Source organism: Leptopilina heterotoma, unplaced genomic scaffold (assembly GCF_015476425.1).
Source record: "Leptopilina heterotoma isolate Lh14 unplaced genomic scaffold, ASM1547642v1 Lhet_286, whole genome shotgun sequence".
Classification (NCBI taxonomy): Eukaryota; Metazoa; Arthropoda; class Insecta; order Hymenoptera; family Figitidae; genus Leptopilina; species Leptopilina heterotoma.
Genome location: NW_025110993.1, coordinates 720,112 through 746,154, shown reverse-complemented (window position 1 = coordinate 746,154; position 26,043 = coordinate 720,112). Strand labels below are relative to the sequence as shown.

Below are 26,043 nucleotides of genomic sequence, written 5' to 3'. Positions count from 1 at the left end.
ATAAATTTGCAATTCTATAGATTTTGGATTTTACAATTTTAATTACTTAAATTTTAATTTGTTTCAATTTCAATTCTTCAAATTTTAATTTTTTCAAGTTTGAACTTTATAATTTTAACTTTTTAATTTTAAATTTCTCAATTTTGAATTTTCTAGTTTAAAATTTTTCAATTTTGAATTTATAAATTTACAATCACACAATTTTTGAATTTTAAATTTTAATTGCTTAAATTTTGATTGTTTTAATTTTAATTCTTTCAATTTTTAACTTTACAATTTTTATTTTTCAATTTTATCTTTTTCAATTTTTAACTTTTCAAATTTAAATTCCTCAATTTTTAATTTTTACTTTAATATTTTTCAATTTTGAATTTATAAATTTACATTACAATTATACCATTTTGGATTTTTCAATTTTAATTTCTTTCAATTTTAATTCTTTCAATTTTGAATTTTGAATTTTTCAATTTTAACTTTTACAATTTTGGAATTTTCAATTTTACTTGCTTAAATTTTTATTGTTTTAATTTTAATTCTTTCAATTTTGAACTTTCAAATTTTAATTTTACAATTTTGAATTTTTCAGTTTAAAATTTTCCAACTTTGAATTTGTCAATTTCGAAGTTTTATTTAACGAAAATTGAAGTTTTTTTAATTTAAAAGAAGAAAATAACTTCCTGAAGGAACTCGAAATATGATTCTATTATTCGAAAGTAATTTTAAATTTTAATAAATTTTAATAAATTTTGACAAATTTTGATAAATTTTGATAAATTTTGATAAATTTTAATAAACTTTAATAAATTTCAATAAATTTTAGATAAAATTTAATTTTCCTATAATCGAGATTCTCATATTCTCAGTCCACAGTAAACCGGTATTTCTTTTTCACAGAAAAATTATAGAAGACAATTCACGACTCTTGAATATCGTGCGAGAAGAGAGGGAAATTGAAAACTTTGGTAATTCTTCGGTATTTCCTGTTTATGAGCAACTTCCGGTTCAACATCTTAAGTCTTTAGAGAGAGAGAGAGAGCTTGTCTTTAGAAAAGATGACGATTAAATATTTTCATTATCTGAAACTTTTATTTTTTTCTTTTTGGCAAAAATTCTTCTTTTGAAAAGTGCGCGAAATTGTAAAATGTAAATAGTGAAAATTTCTGTGGGAAATGGTAAAAAGGAGAAAAAAAATTAACCGCACGCCATTGTCACTGGAGGCACTGAGTCACAAACTGAATAGACACTAGTAGAACACAGTCAGTGAAGCCTGTGGGTCAATTTATAAACTCATTAGCTTCACCATTACAATGGCAGTAGATAGTAATTTTCTCTTACGACTTAAATTGCCAGACCAGAGTATCAGCGGACACCCCAAATCGCGAATTCAATTGTTCAGAAGGGAAAGAATTATTCTTCTCAAAATACAACACCTGAGGGAGTGGACGCACTCTTCGGTTCAATATTGCGAGTCAATAAACAAGAATGGAAAAGCTCTGCATTTTTTTTCTTTTTTTTTCAGTAATACAAAAATATTATTTTTATCTTTCCATTTTGTGCAGAATCAAATTTTTCAAAATTTGGTTTTAATTTCCCAAATTTTTAACTCTCTCCAATTTTAGGCAATTTTTTTTTTAATTTAAATTTTTTTGTTTTTAATTCTAGACAATTAATATTATTTCTTTTTGCAATTTTTTTCTTTTTGTAATTTTTTAAAGCAATTTATTTTTTTCTTTATTAATTCGAGTCAATAATAATTTAATTTTCCATTTCAATTTTCATTATTTCAAGATATCGAGTAACATTCAAGGGCTTTTTGCGGCTGTGATATTTTTAGAGGAATTAATTAACTTTGTGGTATTTTAGCAACACGTGTATTTAAATTTTATTTTTATAGTATCTTTCTCGAGAAAAAATATTCTTTCGTCATTTTTATCTACTATTTCCTGGAAAATATTACTATTATTTTTACTATTCCTACTATTTTTTACTATTCTTACTATTATTTTTACTCTTCCTACTATTATTTTTATTATTCTTACTATTTTTTTTACTATTCTTACCATTACGATATAAAATAATACCAAATAATATTGCAATTGAATAGAAACGAGAACTATTTTGATATGTTTTTTGTCTCAATTTGATAACAATAATAATTTATTTATGACAATTATAATTTGTTCTTATTTTCATTTAGTTAAATTCTAATTTAATTTATTTTAAGTTTAAAAAAGTAAACAAGTTTTTTACTTTACTTTTTAAATTTAAATTCATAACTTATTTTAATTTCCCTACTTTCATGCCTTCCGGAAAATTTGAATTTTTTCTGTTTTGATTTGACAAAATAAATTGTTTATTTTGTGTCAGTGTTGTAAATTTTTTTTTTTTTTTTTTTTTTTTTGAAAAGATTTGTTGCGTCGACTGTACAAATGGCGTTCAGTAATGGGCGACTTCCCTCGATGAGGGCTCGTAGGAAGCTAACTTCAAAGTCACGAGTTATCATTGACAAAAATTACCTCGTAATTGAACTCGTCTTACCGACCCGTTAGACCCAACTTCAATATTTCACGTGATATCGAACACATGTCTTCTCTCACGTAAGAAAAAGTATTCGACGAAAAATTCAATCATTTTTTTCACTCACATTTTTTTTTCCTTTTCTTTCCTCTCATTTTCCCCGATTTCAATATTTTAATTCAAAAATACCGGAAAAATGTTACTTTTTTTCATTTTAATATTGAGTTGACTGTTTTTTGTCGCCTTCAATTTTTTGGCGAAATAAAAATTCGTGACAAAAATTTAAATAATAAATTTTAATTAACATTAGAGATAATTTATCGAAGAAAAAATGAACTCAAATTGCAAGTGCCGAAATTTTTTTTAGTTAAAAACAAAAATACCTACTGTCTTAAAAAAATAAGTTCCGTGTACTAATGACAGTACTGACAGTATAGTAATTAAAACTCTTCTCGTCGAATGTTTCTAAGAGACTAAAAAGATTTTTCTCAGTAGACAATTCGAAAGACAAAAAAAATAAAAAAAGAAAATATAACTTGACTTAGCAATAAATATTCTGGTTTACTTTTTTGTCAAATATGTCGTCAGATTAAACATTTAGTGAATGAAAATGCTATGCAAGATAAGAGCAAAAGGGAACCGCTGCACAAATTTACAGAGAATATGACGCAGAACCTTTTTGGCATGAAAATTATTGCTTCCATCAATGAGAAAAAAAAACAAATTTCAAATTTTCTGATTTTGAAAATTTGAATTTCGCGCCGTTTTGATCTCATTGTTTCTTCAGTGGAAGGCAATTTTCGTTTACTGCGCACTGACTCCGCGCTGAATTGGAACCGCCCTCTCGTGACTCCGAATCATTTTATTGGTTGCTTCGTGACCTTCAAGCCCGTAATGAACAATTTTGTTATTTTTATTCTTAATGTTATATTACATTCTATCATTTTATCGCACTTTTTCTATTTTTTTTAAATTTTATATTGTTTCATTATAAAAAAAAAAATTTAATTTATTATTTTTTATTACTATAACTAATTTATTTGAATAGTTTTCATAGTTTAATGCATAAATATTGATAGTAAATTAATAACAAGAGGAATAATAATACTAATAGCTGTAATAATAATTTTTTCTACAAAAATCTAAAAATAAATTTTTTTCCAAATTTCCTAATTAAATAATTTTTTTCAAGCGCACGTTTTTGAACCAAAAATTGATTCAAGTGGAAGTTGAGATTATAGGCTAAATGCAAATGAAGAATCTCAGAAGTAGATTCACAGACGTCCCATGGGTTCCATGACCCCACGTGGAATGAGCTTTAGTGAATTAGTTAATTTAACGATGCATTACACTGGCTCTAATGCATAAAGAGAGTGATTGCATTTTGGACATATCGTTTGTTCAATTAAGCTTTCTTCCTCTTTAAATTTACTAATCATATTATTCACACTTGATAACAATTTATTTTTATTTATTTTCATTTATTTTTATCTATTTTTATTTATTTTTATATTTATTCTCATTTCTTTATTTCCTATTCTTATTCCATAATTTACATTTATTCTATTTTATTACACTCGAAAAAAGAATTTCAATTCAAATGAATTGTCCATTTCAAAATAGTTTTTTTGTCTCGATTTCGTATTTTCTTCAATTAATTCTGTAATTTCGTTATTGTGAACTGTAATTCATTTAATTCAACAAAAAAAATCCAATTGATATAGAAAAGGGAAATAAGTGGAAAAATTTTCATAAGTGTCTTTTCATTTTACCGCACGAGTAAATTTATGTTCCAATTTAAAAGTAAGAAAATTTACATAAAGTAGAACAAAGTGTGTTTAACCTTGTCGTTATATGGCAGCACTAAATGCAAAGTATCACGAAATAATCAGTAAATGTTTAACGGAAGGTTTAAACATTTACAGTAGATATTAAAAAAAAAATACTAATATTCTCAAACTTCTTGACATTTGGCCATTATTTTAAAAAATGGCGTTCAAAAATCAAATCGTTTTGTATAATTTAAAAATATTTTTAAAAAAATTTTTTTCCATGTACCTAGTTTTTTTTTATTAAGTTTTACTGTTAATTGTAAAATTTATTGAAATATACGAACAGTGTTAAACTTAAATTAATTTAAATATTTAATTACTAATTAAAAAAAATCTTAAATTAATTTGATTCACTAGATAAATTAAAATTGTTTCATAAAAAAATAATGAAATGACATATTTGATTACGTCAATTACAATATTGAGTGATTACAGATTTTTAAAGGTACTAAAAAGAATGAAAACAATACTCTCATTTCCATAGTAATAATAATTGACTGGATAATTAATTCACTACGAGTCTGTCTATAGTAATTTCCACATTTTTGCATTTTGAATGAGAAAGAAAACGGAATGAGTCAATTTCAATGACAGTTGCAATATTTCTTTTTTATCCTCTTTTATTTTCGAATCGAGATAAATAAACGCAGGTCAGTAAACTATACTTTATAAATTCTGTAGATTAATACTGAACATCAAATTCAAACATTTCTGTCAAATCAAAATGATGAATTAAAAAAAAAAAGAAAAAATTAAAAAAAAATCTGTGATAATTAACATTTAACTTAGTGGTTAACATCTGGCTTTACGGTTCAGTAGGTCGCAAGTTCAATTCCCACCAGTGTCAAGATTTTTTTTCGTGTAAATTTTTCTAAAAAAATTTTGAATCATAAAATTAAAAAAAAAAAAAAAACCAAAACTGCGATAATTAACATTTAGCTTAGTGGCTGGCGTCTAGTTCTACTGTTCATTGGGTAGCAAGTTCGATTCCCACCAGTGTCGAGTTTTTTTTCCTATAAATTCTTATAGAAAATTTTTGAATCATAAACTTAAAAAAAAGCGATGAAAACACAAAAAAAGCAGACGGAAAATGAAACAAGTTTTTTTAATTAAATATTCAAATTAGCGATTTGATTAAAGTATAAACTCGAGATGAAGAATGAAAGTGCGAACTTTGACGTTACACTTCCGTCTAAGTGGCAGTCGCGGCACGTAGGAAATACCATTCGGAGCAGAGAGGCAGTAACGTAATCGAGATTTGTCGTGCAAAACCAAGGTCATCATCTCTTTACTAACGATCGAACCGTAGATGATTGTTACATCACCGTGTCGAGACGCATTCATGAGCCTCGTTCTGCTATATAACAAATTTATTAGATTACTCCTGAATTCGATCATCGATTGTCAATATTTTCTAGTGATGATGATGATGATACTGATGATGATGACGTCATCCACTAACCGGTATAAATACATTCTCATCTTTCAAGTGTTATTTCTTTTCATTTTTCTCCCCAAGTCTAAAAAAATTCAGCAAAGAAAAATTTTTTTAAAAAAGTATTTTTTTCTTTCACCTTCTTCGTTTTTCAAAAATCGAAAAAATAATTTACTAAATATTTAATGTAAATAATTTATGAAATATTTGATTATAGAATATTTTATAACAATATTTAATGAAAATAATTAAAATTTTATGACATTTCTTCAAGAATTAAGTTATTTGATGATTGGCTATGGGGAAACATCCAAAGGAATATGGGATTTAAAGAAAGACAACAGTTCGCAGAAAAATATATTTTTTTATAAAATTTTAACAGACTAATAAATATGTAACATTACAAATATATTATACAACAATGACATTGCAGTTCTTTTTGACAGAAATTTCGATTTAGGAAAATACGTGAATACAGGAAAATATGAACGGATCATTAAAAAATGTACAGTCTTTACAAATTTCTAATTTTTGAAACACTATTCAGTATTTTGTGTACTTTTTGTTTTCGTTCTGTACAAAATGAACACACGGTCCAAAAGTAAAAGGTCAGAGAGAATTTGTGATTTTTTTTTAAAACAAAAGTTTAATATCAACAATCAGCCTTTTTCGGAATTAGTTTCATAGGTTCAACACCAATTTCCCTAGCGAACTCCTCGGCGTGTTTAATTTGATTCTCATGATACGCGATACCACCATTAGCATCAACTTTCGCCATCGAATTTCTCTCCGGATCACCAGCGACCATAATCGGCTTCTCATCATCAACGTTCGGAAGATCCCGCAATTGTTGAACGAGTTGCGTCAATCGATCCTTAGATCCTGGACAGAACACTTCCGGATTGATGACAATGAAACAATGTCCCAAATCGGCAGCTTTTTCACTCTTCCTCCAGGCCCTGATATTTGGTCCAAATTGACTACCACTCAAGACACCGCACAAAATCTCCACCATTGTAGCGAGACCATAACCCTTGTAACCCGAATTCTCTTCAGTACCACCGAGAGGCATTAGAAGTGCATTATCATAAGCGACATGAGCATCAGTCGTCGGTTGTCCATTTGCATCCAAAGCCCAACCGTCGGGGATTTTCACCTCCTTTCTCATCGCCAGTTCAATTTTCCCCAAAGCCACTGCCGTTGTCGCCATGTCGAGGACGAATTCTTCATTTTTCGAACCTGCCATACCTAGCGACAGGGGATTTGTGCCGAGACCTGCGCGGGCACTTCGCGTTGGCGCCATTAGGGGACTGGTGTTGGTGCACGTGAAACCGATCATGTTCCGTTGCATTGCCATTTTGGTGTAGTATCCGCAAATTCCGTAGTGATTCGAACCGTTCGCGGTCACCAATCCTATTCCGAATTGTTCCGCTTTGTCGATTGCAAGTTCCATGCAGTATTTTCCGACCACCTGACCCAGAGCGTTGTGTCCACATACTAGAGCCGTGGCCTGTAAACATAAATTGTTGTAAAGCAGGAGATGAAAAATTATTCATTGATCGAACTTTATCATTTCACTAACAACTTTTAATAAAATACTGCTAATGGTCCTAAACTATTACTAGAACGATTCCAATAAAAATCCGAGTCATCAAAATTAATTTAAATCAAAATTAATAAAAAGTAACCACAGCCGATAATCAGCAGAAGATGAAAAATTATTTTTTGATCGAATTTTGTCATTTGTTTATTAACAATTGTTGGTAAATAATTTTTTACTGGTCCTAAACTATTGCTAGAACAATTTCAAAAATTATCCGGGTCAATAGAAACAATTTAATTCAAAATTTCGGAAAAGTAACCTTAGCCGATAATCAGCAGAAGATGAAAAATTATTTCGAGCGAACTTTATCTTCTGTTTACTAACAATTGTTAGTTGCAAAATTTTTTACTGGTCCCAAACTATTGCTAGAACAATTCCAATTAATATCTGGGTCATCAAAATTAATTTAATTTACAATTAATAAAAAGTAACCACTGCCGATAATCGGCAGAAGATGAAAAATTATTTTTTGATCGAAATTTGCCTTTGTTTATAACAATTGTTAATGAACAAATTATTTATTGGTTCTAAACTGTCGCTAGAACATTGAAGTTAATTACATAACTATAATTGAAAAAAATTATTAAACTTTTAAATAATTTTAATTCAAAGTTCTAGAAAATAATTGAATTTTGGAAGAATTACCGCTGAATTGTTTAGAAATATTTAAAAAGTTTTTTAAAAATTTTAATTCCTCTGGAAAAATAAAATTATCAGCAAGTATTTAAATATTTATTCAACAAGATGATTACGCTAAGAAATTCTGAGAAAATTTGTTTTTTTTTTTAATATTTTAATTAAAGTTTTTATCAACATTTTTTAAAAATAATTAAAACAACAAAATTTGTGTTATTCCAAATATCAATTCTTACGCTTTCTATTTCCAACCAGTTTCGAAATTCGAATTAGGTCGTGAAAATTATTTTCATTTTCACAGTACGGACTTTAAAAATTTGTTCCTAACGGTACACAAATATCTTCAGTTCCTCCCGAACATATTCGGATAGACTTAAACTTGAAATACAGAAACAACTTGATTAACACAAGACAAATAACAATAAGAATCATACTTTTAATGACAACAATAACTGATTATAAATTTTTGACCATTTAACTGCAATTAATTAATTAACAACAGTACTGAAAGGATTAAGTAAAAATATGCATCTTTACCTGAAAATCAGTGATAATTTCCGGTTTTGCAGTTGGATCAGTGATTCTCTGATTAATTTCATGAACATACATTGTCATTCGATTTAATCCATGACTGAAATGTCCCCGATAATCAGCAGTCATTAAATGATGTGCAACCGTATCAGCATCCTCGGATGTTGTTCCAGCTTTCTTCATACATTCACTGATAAATCTTTCGACTTCTTCCTTTGGCACAACCATATCAACAATCTTACTCGACGACAATGTCGACATTTCACAATTATTAATAATATCCTGATTAGTAGTTTTTTTCAATAATAAATAATTTGTCGATAATAACGAAGATCTCTCCTCCAGTGCATTAACAACTGAACGAACACTATTCACGTTCCTGAGAAAGTGTCTGAGTGCCATGATGAGAACTGATTGCCTAATCAATCTAAGTTTATAAGAATGGGTTAATCAATTTTTATATTAGAAAAAAGAAGATAAAAAGGGGATAGAGAATTTGTACACTGGAGAGACAATTTGATTTTGTGTGTGTGTGGTTGTACAAATTGTGTCTTATAATCTCGAGGCAACTTGACACTCCCAATAGAATGTAATAACTGAGCACACAAGTTTTATAAGTCTTAATGAATGTTTCTAAGTGTGTGTTTTACGTCATCAATGGAACATTCTAATTTTGAATACAACAAGGGAATTTTCGTTTGATTATTAAATGATAATAGAGATAAATACAAGAATGTATTTTGATAAGAGAGTGACAATAATTGTATTACTATTATTACAATTATTATTGTAGTGCCAGGGAAAATTTATTTCTTATCGAATATTTTTAATTCTCTTTAAACAAATGAAAATTAAATTGGATCGTTATTGGAAAGGGCTTAGAAAAGCTCGATTTTATTCTTACTCTTTACTTTTTGGCGTAAAAATCACATATTTTTATCAATTTAGTGTATTTGGTATCAATTTTACTTCAAAAAAATCAAATTGGTCCAAATTTTAATTTTTATATCAATTTGATGCTTTTGATATCAATTTGACACTTTTTGATATCAGTTGGATCATCTTTGGTAATAATTTGGTGCTTTCAAATAAACTACTATAAAAGAAAATGCTAGTAATTTTTTTTTATTTTTACAGAAAAACAAATTGCTTTATAAACTGAGCAGAATTAATAAAACAAAAAATATTTTTAGGATGACAGAGAAAATTTTCGGATGGTTAATAAGATGCAAAGCTGTTGTTTTTATCTTCTTTTCGAACACATTTTTATATTATTTTAAACCAACTTAACAATGAAATAAGAGCTTTGCATATATCACCACTCAATTAATAAATTAATTATTAGTAGATAAATAATAATAATAAAAATAAATTCTAACATTAATAATAATAGTAATAAGAAGAAGAAGAAGAAGAAGAAGAAGAAGAAGAAAATGAAAAATAAAAAGAAGAAGAAGAAGGTAGTAGATAATAAGAAATAAGTTTCTCCAATTTACAAAAATCACTTTTTATTAAAAAAAAAAAAAAATCTGGATAATTCTGCAATATTTTTGTTACGTTATCACAACTGTTATTTATCGACTAGATTTTAATTTGTACAACTCACTATAAGTGTGACTGTAAATAGTGAAAATGAAAACTAGAGGTCAACGCATCTTTCGCAGGTCTACATGCATGTCTAAGCACTTTTTAGTCGTTAATCATTTTGACCTTCGTATTTAAAAAGGAAAAAAAATTGTTTAATGCGTAAAAATTATTTATTAACGATAAACAACGTCGAACGAAACGTATATCTAATATTCCACAAATCACGTGTAAATTTAACCGCATACACTGTTTTGAATTCAAATAATAATAAGTTTTCAATTATTTTCTACATATAGTCCGTGTATTAAATTTCCACTTCATCAACAGATAAAAATATTGATTGACATCTTGGAAAATTCAATTGACTAATTTCAATCAAAATATTATCACTGTGATCAATTTTTAATGTGGAGGACAAAATTTTATTTTTTTTCGTTTTTTTTTATTTTTTAATATAAAAAAAATGATCTCATGTTGTAAATAAATAAATAAATAATAGCAAAATTAGCAAGTACTGAGTATTTTAATGTTAAAATTAGTAAAAGTATTTAAATAATAAATTAGTTAAAGTATTTTAATAATGAATTAGTAAAAGTATTTTAATTATAAATCTAAAATAGTAATTTTTTTTTTAAATTTTTATGTGTGAAGAAATTTTTTATTATTAAAAAACACTTTTTATTACCGTAATTATAAATAAAATAATAATGAATACAAAATTATATTAGAGACTTAATAGTTTATGTTTATTAATTATCCACATAATAGTTTTTTAATGAAGGCTTTTGTTATTACTTATTAAATAGTTATAAATTATTACTTTTAAAACAGTTAATACAGTGAATATTATTAATAATTGTAATAATTTTATTATTATTATTATTATTATTATTAATTTATTTATTTACTCTTTAATAATTAGTTTATTACGTTTTTTCTTTTTTTTTGTTCTCTTTTTTTGTTTCATTTTGTATCATTTTATTTAATATTTTTCATAAAAACGATAAAAGTTTATTACCAAAATTTTCTTAATTTAAATAATGAAAATATTTAAATTAATGTAAAAATTTCTTTTTTACATTTTTTTTTTTTTTTTTGGTAATAAAGAAGAAATTGAATTTCTCTCTTTATTCATTATCAAAAATTAACTGTCGATAAAATGGAAAATATCCGACAGACGTCGCTAGACGATGGTGTGATATAATTTGAGCGGGATTTTTAAATAATTGACAATATTATTTTATTATTAATTTAATGATTTCTTCAACAAAAATTTTATTGAAAAATTTCTATGATAACTATTAGGAGTATTTTGAAAATTTTTCGAAACTTTAAGATAATAGAAAATAATCGTTAATAATCTCTCTGAGAGGTCGAACTAGAAATGTTGCACTTGAGGTAATTTTATATAAAGTTGACCTAATTTTTACTCGCACTCAAAAATAACTAACCAATCAAAATTAGTTTATTCCATCTCTCATAGAAAATGCATTTTGAAATATCTTGACACATGAAAGAATTATTATTTTTAAACATTATAAATTTATAAAATTAAAAAATTATAATACCTATAATTTATAATTTTTTAAGAATTTTGAAGAATTTAAAAAAAAAATATTTTTCTAAACTTTGGTTGTGAAATTATAGTTAATTAATTCGATTATTATAAATATGTGTGAAAAAAATTATTATTCCCGTCAATCATCTCCATTTGATCGTGTTTACACGCACAATTAAAATAATTTCATTTCAATATAATTACAATAAATTATAATATATTTTCCGTTTCATCGAATGACCTAATTTCAGTCTCTATTGTTTTAAGCTGAATATTTTTTTAATGTCAATTTTTTTAACGAAAAATGTTATATAATAAGAAGACGTGTTTTTGTAATTCGAAAAAATAGTCTTTTTCGAAAAATTAATTTATGAAAAATTTAATATTAAAATTATTATTATTAATATTAATTATTAAAATTATTATTATTAATTACTAAAATTATATTTACTATTAAAATTTGAAAATTAAGTTTTAAAATTTGGAAATTAAAATTGAATAGTAAAATTTGGAAATTAATTACTGCAATTAATTATAATTAGAAATAAAGTCATTGAAATTAAATATTAAAATATAAAAATAAAATTAAATATTTTTAAACATAACCTTACTTTTAAAAACGAGAGAATTCATAAAACGTGTCAATAACCTTTCTGAATATGTTTATAAATTACAAGATTGGCAAAAAATCTCAGTTAATTACATACGTACCCAATTAATTATTACTGAAAAAAAATTGGTCCTAATTTAACACTAGTTTCAAATTTTACTGACAAAAAAAAGAAAAAAATTTCTCTACTTGAGTACTTATTTTTAATAATAATAATAATAATATAACTGTTACTGACATTCACCACAGTTTACGCTTCAAATTATTCTGATGAATTATTCGCATTTTAAATTGCATTAAATTAAAATGCAAAACTGATATTAATTATTAAAAAAAAATTTTTTAATATCTAAATTATTATTGTAAATATCGAGATAATTTATTAGTAGTTGAAATTTTTTTTTTTTTGTCAGGGAAATACAAGTTCCTTTTGTTATAAACATTTTCAATGGTGCGTTTGGCAAAATGATAAATATGCAATTACGGTGATTTTTCAAACAAAACAAAAAATATATATATCACACAATTATAATTGCTTCTAATTAGAATATATTAGAAGAATGTCAAATACTTTTTTTATGAGGTGGTTAAAATAATTGCAGACTTTGCTATTATTTTTTAATAACTCAAGACAATTAAAATTGGAAATGAAAATAAATTTTAAATGAACTAATGTACGTTGAATGAAAGATATGTAAATAAAATGAAAAATTAATAAAATAAACAAATGGAAAATAAAATAATTAAATTAAAAAAAATACAAAATTAATTTTTTATGTATAAAAATATAAAAAAATATAAATAACATAATATAAAAAATAAAAATAAAAGAAATAAAATTAACAAATATACATAACAAACACAATTTTTCTAAGGATAACAAATTAAAACAAAAAACGAATCAAAACGTTGCTTCGCAACATTTTTGCTTCGTTTCTTGTCACAATTTGATATCCTTAGAAAAGACTGTGATAATTAAATTAAGTATAAAAAATAATTAATTACTTTTTATGCCCGTGAAAATTTGAATAAAAAAAATAAATAAAAAATTAAATAAACAAAAATGAATGAACAAAATAAAAAAAAAATAAAATTAAAAAATGTTTTCATTTTTTGATTTTATTTTTTTCGAAAAAATTTTTTTTGTTGAACTTGAAGAAACTATGTTTTTCGAAAGTTAATAGTCATATTGTAAATTCTATTTTGATTAAAAAGCTCCCCATCGAAGACACGATAAAATTACGTCTGGAAACGAAAAAGGTCAGAGTTCAATACTCATGATAACAAAAATACTCGTTTACAAACTATAGTTCAAAACTCGACACTAATAAATTCAAACTTTCATTTATATATATATATACATGTGTATATGTAGATTTTTTTTCCGCAACAAAATTGAAAACAAAAAGTTTTTTTTTTCTCCGCAAAATTGTTTAAAATTTAATATAATGCTGTTTTGGTCAATAATTAAATTTATGTCCCAAAAATATTGAACGTTCAAAAAACCACCAATATTTTTTCTTTCTACTGTCAATTTTATTAAACAAATATTATTTTCTATATTAAAAAAATTGTTAATTTTAAAAAATGTTATATTTGTATTTGTTTTTTTAAATTTTAAATAAAATTTTATAAAATTTAAAAAATTTTCAATTCAGTATATAATTTTAGATTTTATGATAAATAAAATTTTTTAATTAAAATTTTTTTTTCTGTTTGGAATTTTGAATATAAATAATTAAAATTAAGAATACATATTACTTATAAACAAAGGTGCAAAACAATTTTTTATTTTCAAATTATGACACCCGTTGACAGTATAATATCTGGATAATAACAGTTTGAGAAGCAATAAAATCTGAAAGTGCATTATAAATGGAACACAATTAACTATATGATCATGTGACTCTGTTATAGTAGAGAAAAATTTTTTTTCGAAAACGCAAATAGCAAATACAAGTCTAAGTCATTTACAAACATTTCTCCTTATAAAATACAAATACATAAAAAAAAATTTTTTTTGAAACAATATTTCATAACGATTTTTTTTTTTTTTTTTTTTGAAACTTCTTAAGTCAATAGTGAAATCCAATGATAATCGGATTTACAATACACTTTTTGAATTACGTCACTTACGAATATGACACACATATATATCAGTTTTCCTTCATTACACCTCGGTATTAATAATAATAAATATTTATTTGTTTTTGAGTAAAAAAAAAATTGTTTTTTAATTTTTATTTCAATATTAATATTTATGAGGAATAATTTTACTATTTAACATTCAGGAAAAAATATGTTTTATTGTCAGAGTCTACTGAACTTATATTGGGTTCAAAGAAAATTTATTTGTTTCGAATGAATATTTTTTTGCGGTTCAAATAAAAATTTCGTGTCGAATAAATTGTTTTGCGGTTCAAATAATTATTTTTACCTTATTTAGGCTTTATTGTAATATTATAACTTTATTATAATAAATAATTATTATTAATATTAAAGACATAAATAATTTTTTTTAACTCAATTCAATTTTTTCGATCTTTTCCAATTTTTCAATAATATTTTTTCGAATATTGACAAAAAGAAAAAGAATATCGAATGGTCGATATTACAAGTGAAAAAAAAGTGTCGCTAATACTGAGATTTTTCTCAAAAAATGCCAATGTTCTATATTTGTTAGCCGGAGGTAAAGCTGCCGTCTAAAAATAGTGACGAAAATAGAACTTTTATGAAAATCTGAGTTCCTTTCTTCAAAAGAAATCATAATAAAAAATTAATTATCATTCGAGTAATAATCTTCAATGTAATAAATATATTAAAAGTATAACTGAAAATTAAAATTTTTTTGCATTGCGCCAATTTTGCTCGCATACAAATTACATCGAGACAATTAATTATTTCCAATATCGAGGATTTGATAGAAATTTAATAGTAACTATAACTTAATTAGCTAAACTTAATTAACTAAGAGTATTATAATAATTAAACTTCTAATTGACTTTATAGTAAGCAAATTAAATTTATACTTTTGTAATACAATTTTTTATTTATTTTGTATTTAATTTTTATAAGCAAAAATATATTACATTCTAAAAATTTTTTTTAATAATAATAATAATGTTACGATTAAATATTACAATAAATAAAAGTAATAAATTTTTATTTACTAATCAGTAAAAAATTAATTAAAAAACTTGTATTAGGTACACTAAATAAAAAATAAAATAAAAGAAATAAAATAAAAAAAAAATAAATAAAATGAAATAAAAAAGAAAGAAATAATAAAGGCAACAAAATAAATTAAGATTATAACAATAAAAATTAGTAAATTAAAAAAAGGAAAGCATAACTTTATATTCAACGAATTAATAATTAATAAAAATGAATTAAAAAAATATATAATTAACTCACCAAAGTATTTTGATAACCCCAAGAATTACTCTCGTCTCCTTCGCCAGTTAAATGCATTTTTGTGCGTTTTCTTGAAATTAAATTTCACAGGGAGAAAAAAAACCTTTTTATCAATCACTCGGTAATTTTTTTTTCTTTTTTAAAATATAATAATTCTCACGACAAAACACAGTCACTTAAAAATTGTATTATTATTAAATTGTAATTTTGTTGAAAACCACCTTATTAACACCTGCATTTTGCGATTTGCGCATTTCCATTTTTTGCGCTCGCTAAATAATAATGATGATGGTGATGATGATGAACTCATTTGAAGTGAATGTTTCACGCACAAAATTTCGTCGACTGAAAGAAAAACGATTTTAAATTCACTATTTAGATTTTTGTTCTTATCAGCAGTTGGGAACTCAAGTTCATCTGCATCTCAGTCTTTTCAAATAGATAACAACACTCTTCGTTTTATGTGTATCAAATAAAAAAAGAGCTTTTTATTCACCTTGGACGACATTTTTATTTTTTTTTGTTAAATTAATTTTTTAATTTTTTTAATTAATTGTTTTTTATTTATTAATTACGAAAGTCGCAATAATATTTAAAAAAATGAAATATATTAACAAACATTACAAATTTCAAAGAAAAATTTTGTATTTTATTTATTTTTTAAAATACTGTTTTTATTGGTTTTAATTCATTTTATTAAAATTTTGTTTATAAACTGAATTTGTTTTAATTAATTATATTATCAATTAAATGAATATTCATTAACGTTTCTATTAATTAAATATGTTTCAACTTCTAAAAAATTATAATTTATTTATTTAATTACTATCGTATAATAATTTATTATAATATTATAATAATAATTATTGTAGGAAATGGCATTTTTTTTTGAAGCCCGTTTACTACTAAAAAAATTAATTAAAATTTTTATATAATTATTTATAAATTTTGTTATAAAAAAAATCTTTACTCTATAATAATTTATAATAATAATAATAATAATGATAATAATAATAATAAAAACAATATTTTTTGAGAGGAGAAGGTGATTATTTGTAACTAATTGAACAAATTAATCTACTTATGGAAAAATGAGACAAAAATTAAAAATTATAATCAAAAGGATAAAATTAGAAAAAATTAATAAATAAAATATAAATGAAGGAAAGATTCTTTTTTTTTTTAGTAAATTGAATTGATTTTGGCATCATGAATTTATTTAATGATCTCATGAATTCTTAGGATGAAAAACCTGCTTAGCAATTTCAATTTAAAGACTTTGTTGTTTGCTCGCCGTTTTTATCTAACAAGAATTTTTTTTCCTTTCTTTTATTTAATAAAATGAATAGATTTTTAGGAAATATGTTTATTGAAATTCTTAAAAAGATATTACAAATATAAATATTGGTTATACGATTTCTCATTATAAATGCTGATAATCACGTGATTTTAAAAAAAAAGTGGAATGATGTAAAGAGATTATAATAAATTTTTGCTACATATAGTTAAATATAACATTTCTTTTTTCCCAATGTAAGTATTTTAGTTTAAAAAAAAATTAAAGAAAAAAAATTTTTTTCATTAAAAAATTTATGACAAAATTGTTTAAAAAATTATTTATCAGTAAAAAAAAGTTAATTATTAGTTAAAAAATATGGAAATGATAAAAAATATTTTTTTTTCAAAACATATAATTTGTTAATAATAAATATAAATTTGTAAATAACAATTACAAACATTCAGTTGTTGATAAATAAATAATTCAAAATGTTTTTTGAAGAAAAATATTCAAAAACAATTTTTTAATCTTTTTTTATTTTATTTCTTTTAATTATTAGAAAATAATTAGCAATTTTTCTATTTATTATAATTAATTAATTTTTTCATTTTCATTTTTTCTACTTATATTTTTATATTAAATTTTGTATAATAATTGTTTTTTTATTCTAACAATTAAAATTATTTTTACTATTATGATTATTATTATTATTATTATTATTATTATTATTATTATTATTATTATTATTATATTTTTATTATAATTATATAATTATTATTACCATTGATAATATTTTTCTCATTAATTTCTATTATATTTAAAACTTTGAAATTAATTTATTATAATAATTAATTAGTTACTAACTGTCAGTGAACAACAATTTGGTTTATTATTATAAACAAATTTCTGTTGTAAATCAGAAAATAATTTTATAATAAGTGTTTGAATAAATAAATAAATAAATTTACTGATTAATTAGTAATATAATATAAAATTTTAAATCATGTAAAATATAATGTCAAATACTAATTAATTAACTAATAATAAGTTAAATTATGTAATTAGATTATTCAGAAAAGCATTAATTTTTCATAGCAATTATACAACGTAATTAAATAATTATTATACAATATTATATTGTTTACTTTGTTTTTTATTAATTTTGTTTCATTTATTTATTACTTTTATTAATTAAAAGAATAATTTCATTTTTCTAGTAACGATGATAATGAAAATTTTTTTATTGTCAATAATAATATGAACTTTAGAAAAAGAAAAAGAAATTTTCGCAGAGAAAAAAATCACCAATTATAGGAAAGAAAAATGGATCAAATTGATTTCCGCAAATTGTGTTATCATTGCGATAAACGCACGTTTTTTATGACACCTTCGATAATTTCTGATAATAATAAATAATGACTTCCGGTTTCTAAGCATTTTCTCAAACTCAATGTAATTTTCATCGAAGATAACAAATCATATGAAGGTTAAAGAGAGACGATTTTTTTTTCTTTTTCGATTATTATTAGGTATTATAAACAATGGAGCTCTGTGTGCAGTAAAAGAAATTTTTTTTGATTCGTCACATTTATAATCGATTACTTGACTATTATGAAATAAATATTTAATTGATAAATTAAATATTCATTTGTATCAAACATTTGGTTTCATATCTAGATAAAATATAGAAATTACGTCAATTAAATTCTATTTATTTTTATTTTCTTTTTTATTTCATTCATTTAATTGATAAATATTTATTTGTATTAGACATTTGGTTAAATGTTTAGATAAAATATAAATAAATGAAAAAAATAAAAATTACAACAATTAAATTCTGTTTGTTTATTATTTTTATTTTCTTTTTTTCAATTTTATTTTTATTTCAATATTTAGTTTATAGTGAAAATTGCTTGTTGCTAATAATAAAGAAAAATATAAATAAAAAAATATCTATTTGAGTTAAAAATACATTTTTGTCTATTACCTACGTTTATTTTCGTTTTGACTTAAAATAAAAATTGTTTTTATTTTAAAGATTGACTGAAAATAAAAAAACCTAGTAATAAACAAAAATATTAAAAGTTAACAGAAAATATAAAAAAATATTTAAAAAATAGAAATGAAGAAGAAAATAAAATTATTATTTGATAATAGTCAAGAAAGTGATGAATTTTATTAGATGGAACATTTTTTTCGTTTCTTTTTCTCAAATGTGTGACTATTAACCTTGAAAATGGCACAACCTTGGTCTTTGGACATGGAACATTTTTAATAGAATTTCGAATGTCACGTGGTTAAATAATCCGCTACCACTTTTCATTCAAGGAAGACAACTTTCTTGAAATTTTTGACGATAGAGAATACCGGCAAAAGAGAGTGAGATACACTTTATATTTATTATTGTCTACAACCGTCTGTCCGGCAGGACGGTCGTGAAGCGACTGATATAGGTGTTTGAATGAGGCTCCGTGATTTCTGCGGTTTACACGGAAAATGTAAAAAAAAATCTTGAGACTCTGTCGGATTGTAAAAAAAATACAATTTCTCGTCTATGTCTATAAAAAAAGGGGGAAATCCAATAGAAGTTCATTTTGTTTTTTTCACAATTTTTAGTATATTTAAAAATAAAAATAAGAGAATCATTTCGTATTACTTTCGCGGAACATGAAATTGAAGATGTCTGCGGGAATTGAATTTCGCAAAATTATAGAAAATTTATACATTTTTTTTCTATAATGTACGAGTATTTTTATTTTACAGTCAGTTGTCCCAATTATCAAGTTTTCATTGTATTTGATAAAAAAAAAATTTTTCGAATAGATTTTTGATGAAATAGTTCCAAAAAAATATTTTGTACTCACTTCACTGGAACCTCGATTATTGATACAGTTAAAAAAAAGGAATCAAATTACAGAGGTTTCGCATTATTGAATTTTTTCTTATTTTTTAGCCAATTTTTACTATTATTATTATATATTAAAAAAATTTTTGTTTATTCACTTCAGTATAAACTCGAGTATTGAGATCATCAAGAAAAAGTGTCTCAATTATAAAGGTTCGAGTGTATTTAATTTTTCCAAATTTTATTATTTTATTTTTACAATTAGATATTATTATTATTTTTACTATTATATTAAAATAAATTTTTGAAAATAATTAAAATTTACAAAGAATTTTATTAAAAACTCCTGAGGACAATTGAATAGTTTAGAAAAATTTTATTACAATTTTTAAAAATAATTGAATTTCTCAGAAACATTTTATTATTTATGAAAATAATTGAATTGTTTCGAAGAATTTTTTGAAAATAATTGAATTTTTTGAAGGAATTTTATTAAAAAATTTGAAAATAATGATTTTTTAAAAAGAATTTGATCAAAATTGTTGAAAATAATTGAATTTATATTGAAATTCCTGAAAATAGTCGAATTTATTTAATATTTTTAAAAATAATTGTATTCTTTCGAGAAATTTTATTTAAATTTAAATATTAAAATAAATATTTTTTGTTCTCGATTTTTGAGACAAACTAGAAAGCAGTCCCAATTATTCAGGTTCCAGTGTATTTTATTTTAACTGCACGGAAAAAATTTCGGGCGCGCATCCGTATTACCTATGGTAATGCTGTTCTACCTTATCCCTGGTGCATAAGGAGAACAAGAGTGGGAACTAATCGCTCTCACGAGTGGGAGCCTCAGAGTCCCACAGCTGAGAAAGAATATACTTTAGACAAGTATATATATTACGTATACAGAAAAGCTGTTCTACACCACATGCAGAGGGCTCTGGGCTCTGCCTTTGGTAGTTCCACTTTATCTCTGTGGGACTCCTCAGCTCCCACAATGAGAACGCAGATATCTCACTCTTAGAACATCGGCGTTCTTTCATTTAGCACTGCAATCGTACGCGTAGGTAATGCTGCGCGCCCGAAATTTTTTCCGTGTGAAAAAAATATCAAATTGAATTTCATGACAATTTTTAGCATAAAATTATTCTTTCTGAAATAATTAAAAATTTAATTTAAAAAATTTGTAATCAAATAAAAGTATTATTTGTAATATTTAAAATATTGTAAAATTGTTAAATGAATAAAAATTAGTTTAATGCAAACAATAGGGATATATGAGGTAATGAATTATGAATCAGTGAATATATAGAATTTGAAATTTACGATAATAGGCAAAGGAAAAAAAATGACACGAGTTGCATGATAATTTTAACATTAAACGAGAATTTAACATTTATTTAAAGTCACATGATTCTAAACGATCACAAGATCTTTCTCAAACTTGTTAATGAAAGTAAATCCAAAGTTCAATTTGAAAACTTTCCTCAAAATTCTTGAAATTATTTAATAGTTAATGTGAGGCGGAAAATATCGATAATTATTATTTGCTATTAATTCCATAACAATTATATTAAAAATAAATAATTTTTTTAATTATTGGGAAGTATAAAATAAGTAAAAAATAAAAATACTTACTCTCAAAATATTTTAGAAGTATTAAAAAAAATTCTAAGAGTATTTTAAACGTATTTGGATAGTAAAAAATATTTTAAATAATACTCTAAATGGTGAGTAAACAATCAAAAAAAAATCTTTGGTAAAACGAAAAAAATTTTCATTTGTATGCAAAAATTCGTAACAATAAAGTACATAAGAGATAAGAGAACCAGAAAAATGTTAAAAATAGAAACGTTTATTTAATTATCTTTTTCACCTAGAAACATTTCTATACAAAAATACTTTGAAGATATACAAGATCTATAACTTTAATTTACAGGAATAAATTCCAAAATAATTTTCTTTCATCTCTATAATCAAGAATCAAGACAATCTCGTAAAAATTCTTTTCCATTTCATTTATAAAATTAACAAGCATTATTTATAACAATTAATACGAAAGCAAACATGTTTCACACAATTTTTTTTACTGTTTTACAATGAAAATTAATTTTCTGTTAAAAACAATTATTATGAGATGGTCCCTTAATTCTTGAAAAATATTTTGTGCCATTATTTACTCAGTCGATTAAAATTATATTATAGAGGATATATAGAAATATTATAAAGAGGAAAAAAAATATATAAGAATTAAAATAAGAAATATTTTTTCTTTTAAGTAAATTGAAAGCAGTACAGAAATATATAATATATATTAAATATCAAACTTACAATAATGTTCTTTTTTTCTTATATTTGTGTGAAACAAAAATTGTCTCCCCCCAAAAAAAAATGTAGAAATCTTTGGGAAATTATTAACAAATTATTAACAAAAAACTGGTTTTTTGTCCAAAATGGAAAATTAGATTCTATTTCTTCCATTTTGGAACCACACCATCTCAAAATTCTTTCTAATTATTGTTTTTTTCGTGCACGTTTGGCACTTTTCAAAAAACAAAGTCTCAAAAATATAATTCCATTTCTAAACCAATTTTTTTTTTCGTTAAAAACTTACATTTTAGAGAGACACAATTGTTTTCTTGTTGATTTTTTCTTTTTTTCTTTTTTCATTTTTCATTTCGATGGAGTTCCTAATTTTTGTTATTAGGAGAAGAATCGTCGCTCGGCAGACACGATACTGAAAATTTGAAAATGTATTTATTTTTAATATTTAAATTCTGTAAGTGAATAAATTTAATTAGATATTATAAAAAATACTAAATTATTTATTTAGTATTTTTTGACTAAATAAATTTTAACTTTTTAATATTTTAATTATTTTTGGAATTTATTTTTTTCAAGCTTGAATTATTTTTTTGGTCTCTAATAAAAAATTTCTTAAAAACTACTTTTTCGTCAAATTTCTAAGAGTTTCTCTGAAATACTGACCGATAATAATGATGAGAATAACGACTGCAATTGTGCCAATAATGATCATCATTTTGAGATTTTTCCACCAATATTTTCGTTTTAATTTCCCCGCTTGCTGCTCGAATTGACTGGCACCAACTTGCAATGCGTCCGCTCGACTATTTAATTCGGAAAGTTTTTGATCTCTTTCTAAAACTTTGTCTACATTTACTTTCATTATTCCCACGACCTCATCAACTTTAGCCTGCGTTTGCTGTAACTTTTTGCCCGATTGATTTTGTCCATTTCTCGAGCCTCCCAATTCTCCGTCTCCAGAATATCCACCTCCCTCCATAATAAATCTGTACAAAAAAAGAATAATTTCATTTTTAAATCAATTCATTATTTTTATTATAAAAATTTAATTTTTTATATTTTTTTCAAATTTATAATATTTATAATATTGAATTTTAAACAATTAGAATGCAAAAATTCTAAGAATTATTTTTTTCAAAAATATTTTAATATAATTTTTAAAAGCTAATTTTTATTAATTACCATTTTTTAATTTACACTTGAAGATTATTCATTAAAATTTTAGAGAAATCAATTATTTTCAAAATTTGCAATTTAAAAAAAAACAATTATTTTCAATTAAATTTTACATTATTTCATTTATTGAAACTCTTTTTAATTGTAAATTTTGAAAATTTAATTAGAAAAAATATTAAAAAATAATTTTTGTTTTCATAATTAAAATTTAATTGTATCAATAATTTATATACTGATTTTAATATAGAGAAAAAAATGTATTTGGTTCAAATAAACTTTGTGTATTAGCAAATATTTATTTCTATCAAATAAGACAATTAATAATAATAGTAATAAAAATTATAATAATAATAAAGTTCTTAATAATTTTAAACATTAAAATTTGCAGTTAATTTATTAATTTTAATAATTATTACAAAATTAATATATTAGAGTACATTAATTAATGTCTGTGCATTAATTAATGTATATTAATTAATGTCTAATCCAGTACATAACGTATAATATTAATTACATAATTGATATAATTTTACTCCAAAAATGCAGTGACTTTATTTTTTGCAAAAAAAAATTGCTAAAACTTCAGAATATTAAGGAGAAGATTTAAGAAAATTTACATGTAGTGCCTTAACAATCACATGTCCTTAAGGGTTTAGAAATATTTTTAAAAAAAAATATATGTATACTTTACAACTATAATAAAGACAATTTCAGAGACAATTATAAAGAAAAATTGTAAAACAATTCCTAATTCAAACAAATTTCTGTTTAGAATATCAACAACATAAAGACACTTAAATAGCATAATTATTCGCGACGTGACAACTAATTTTAAATAGTCTTTAAAATTTTTTCAAAAAGAAAAAGTTGTACACGCCCATAACCTCAAAATAAGAAACTCAATAAAATAACCTGAATTTCGTATCAATATTGTAAATATTAGAAATTAATAAAATGCAACTGAAAAATTGAACATTACACTAAGAATCCTGTACATTGTACTATTTTTATTCGTTATCAAATACCGGATATTAAGCCTGTTTGACATTTCATTATAAAATATCAACATGTAAAAATTTGAGAATATTTCATTTGTTTTTGTTTGTCTACAATTACTTGAATACACTTGTGTTTTAAAATACTTACGTGAAACTTTTTAAAAACGAGAAAAACACAATTTATCTTGAATAATTCAAGTAACTAATCTTTCTTTCTTTCCTTTTTTTTTTATTAATTAATTTGTTTCAACGATGACGAAGATACCAGAAGACACGAATACCAAGACAAGTCACAAATAACGGAAGTGATTGAAAATATGGCAACACTGTAATAGAAAGAAAACTGGAGGCCATGGAGGTAAAAAAGTTTTTTTTTCTTTTTCTTTGTATTTAAAAATTTATATATAATGCAGTGGGGTTTTTAAATATTTCCTTGATAGTTTCCTTTTGGAAAAATGTTTATAATTACAATTATTTAGGATTTCTTAAAAGTTTTCTTAGGTGTTTATTTCATTTTTAGGTAATGAAGAAAACTGCATTGCCTTCGATAAAGAGAAAAAGCCTCTTAATTTTTAATGTCATATGGAAAATGTCAAGTTTCTTTCAAATTTTGATTATTAACTGTTGATTATTTTAGGGAAATTGAATTTTTTTAGTGGAACAGGAATTTTGATGTTTTGTTTGTAGGTTTACATTGATGTACTACGGGTTGCATACAATTCTCCTGCAAAGATGCAACCAATCTTGCTTCTGCTTGAATATAAAAATTGAAGAATTTAATTTCCAATCGAGAAATGTATTTTCAAAAATTCAAAATGGCCGATGCAATATGTCAGACAAATTTTTAAATGTCCTCTTTATTTACCTAAAACTAGTTCCTTGGAGGTTTTTTACCTCGTTCATTATGAATTGAGTATCGAACTTTCAAAATTCAAAATGGTGGATTCAATATGGCGGATGAATTTTAAAAAAACATTCGAATTTTTCGATAATTTTAGATTTTTTACCAAAGAGTCGAGACTATTAAATAAGTAAAGTATTTTCCATGAGCACAAAAATAATGAAACTAAATGCCATAAAAGAGAGAAAAAAATGATGAATTTTAAGAAATTCGGATTTTTGAATTTTTGATAATTTTCGATAATTTTAGATTTTTTACCAAAGAGTCGAGACTTTTTAATAAGTAAAGTATTTTTGAAGAGCACAAAAATAATGAAGCTAAATCCCATAAAAAAGAGAAAAAAATGATGAATTTTAAGAAATTCGGATTTTTGAATTTTTGATAATTTTCGATAATTTTAGATTTTTTACCAAAGAGTCGAGACTATTAAATAAGTAAAGTATTTTTAAAGAGCCCAAAAATATTGAAGCTAAATGTCATAAAAGAGGAGAAAAAATGTTGAATTTTAAGAAATTCGGATTTTTGAATTTTTGATAATTTTCGATAATTTTAGATTTTTTACCAAAGAGTCGAGACTATTAAATAAGTAAAGTATTTTCCATGAGCACAAAAATAATGAAACTAAATGCCATAAAAGAGAGAAAAAAATGATGAATTTTAAGAAATTCGGATTTTTGAATTTTTGATAATTTTCGATAATTTTAGATTTTTTACCAAAGAGTCGAGACTTTTTAATAAGTAAAGTATTTTTGAAGAGCACAAAAATAATGAAGCTAAATCCCATAAAAAAGAG

The 26,043-nt window shown here is 23.5% G+C and overlaps 3 protein-coding genes across 7 annotated transcripts in view; all 3 read right to left on the bottom strand.

Moving 5' to 3' along the window:
• LOC122504232 (chloride channel protein 2) overlaps positions 1–19,466 on the bottom strand; it is a 33,389-nt gene extending 13,923 nt beyond the window's left edge. The window contains exons 1-2 of one of the 3 annotated variants that reach the window (XM_043615208.1): positions 19,232–19,466; positions 15,724–16,068 (exon numbers count right to left, since the gene is read on the bottom strand). In XM_043615208.1, coding sequence (XP_043471143.1) covers positions 15,724–15,780 — 57 coding nt within the window. In that variant the 5' untranslated portion in view covers positions 15,781–16,068; positions 19,232–19,466. Of the gene's footprint in view, positions 1–2,904; positions 3,147–15,723; positions 16,069–19,231 lie in introns of those variants that run through there. The other 2 variants (XM_043615210.1, XM_043615211.1) reach the window with 2 other exon arrangements.
• LOC122504239 (uncharacterized oxidoreductase YjmC) lies at positions 6,129–9,282 on the bottom strand. Its single transcript, XM_043615224.1, has 2 exons — positions 8,561–9,282; positions 6,129–7,294 (listed from the first exon to the last, which is right to left on the bottom strand). The coding sequence occupies exons 1-2, from the start codon at positions 8,954–8,956 to the stop codon at positions 6,437–6,439; spliced, it is 1,254 nt and encodes a 417-aa protein (XP_043471159.1). The 5' UTR covers positions 8,957–9,282; the 3' UTR covers positions 6,129–6,436.
• A 2,877-nt stretch (positions 19,467–22,343) lies between the features above and the next one.
• Positions 22,344–26,043, bottom strand: part of LOC122504245 (synaptobrevin-1-like) — a 29,204-nt gene continuing 25,504 nt past the window's right edge. For 2 of the 3 annotated variants that reach the window (XM_043615240.1, XM_043615239.1), the window contains exons 2-3: positions 22,839–23,161; positions 22,344–22,587 (exon numbers count right to left, since the gene is read on the bottom strand). In XM_043615240.1, the coding sequence (XP_043471175.1) occupies positions 22,541–22,587; positions 22,839–23,154 (363 nt within the window). In that variant the 5' untranslated portion in view covers positions 23,155–23,161 and the 3' untranslated portion in view covers positions 22,344–22,540. Of the gene's footprint in view, positions 22,588–22,838; positions 23,162–24,497; positions 24,659–26,043 lie in introns of those variants that run through there. The other variant, XM_043615238.1, reaches the window with a different exon arrangement.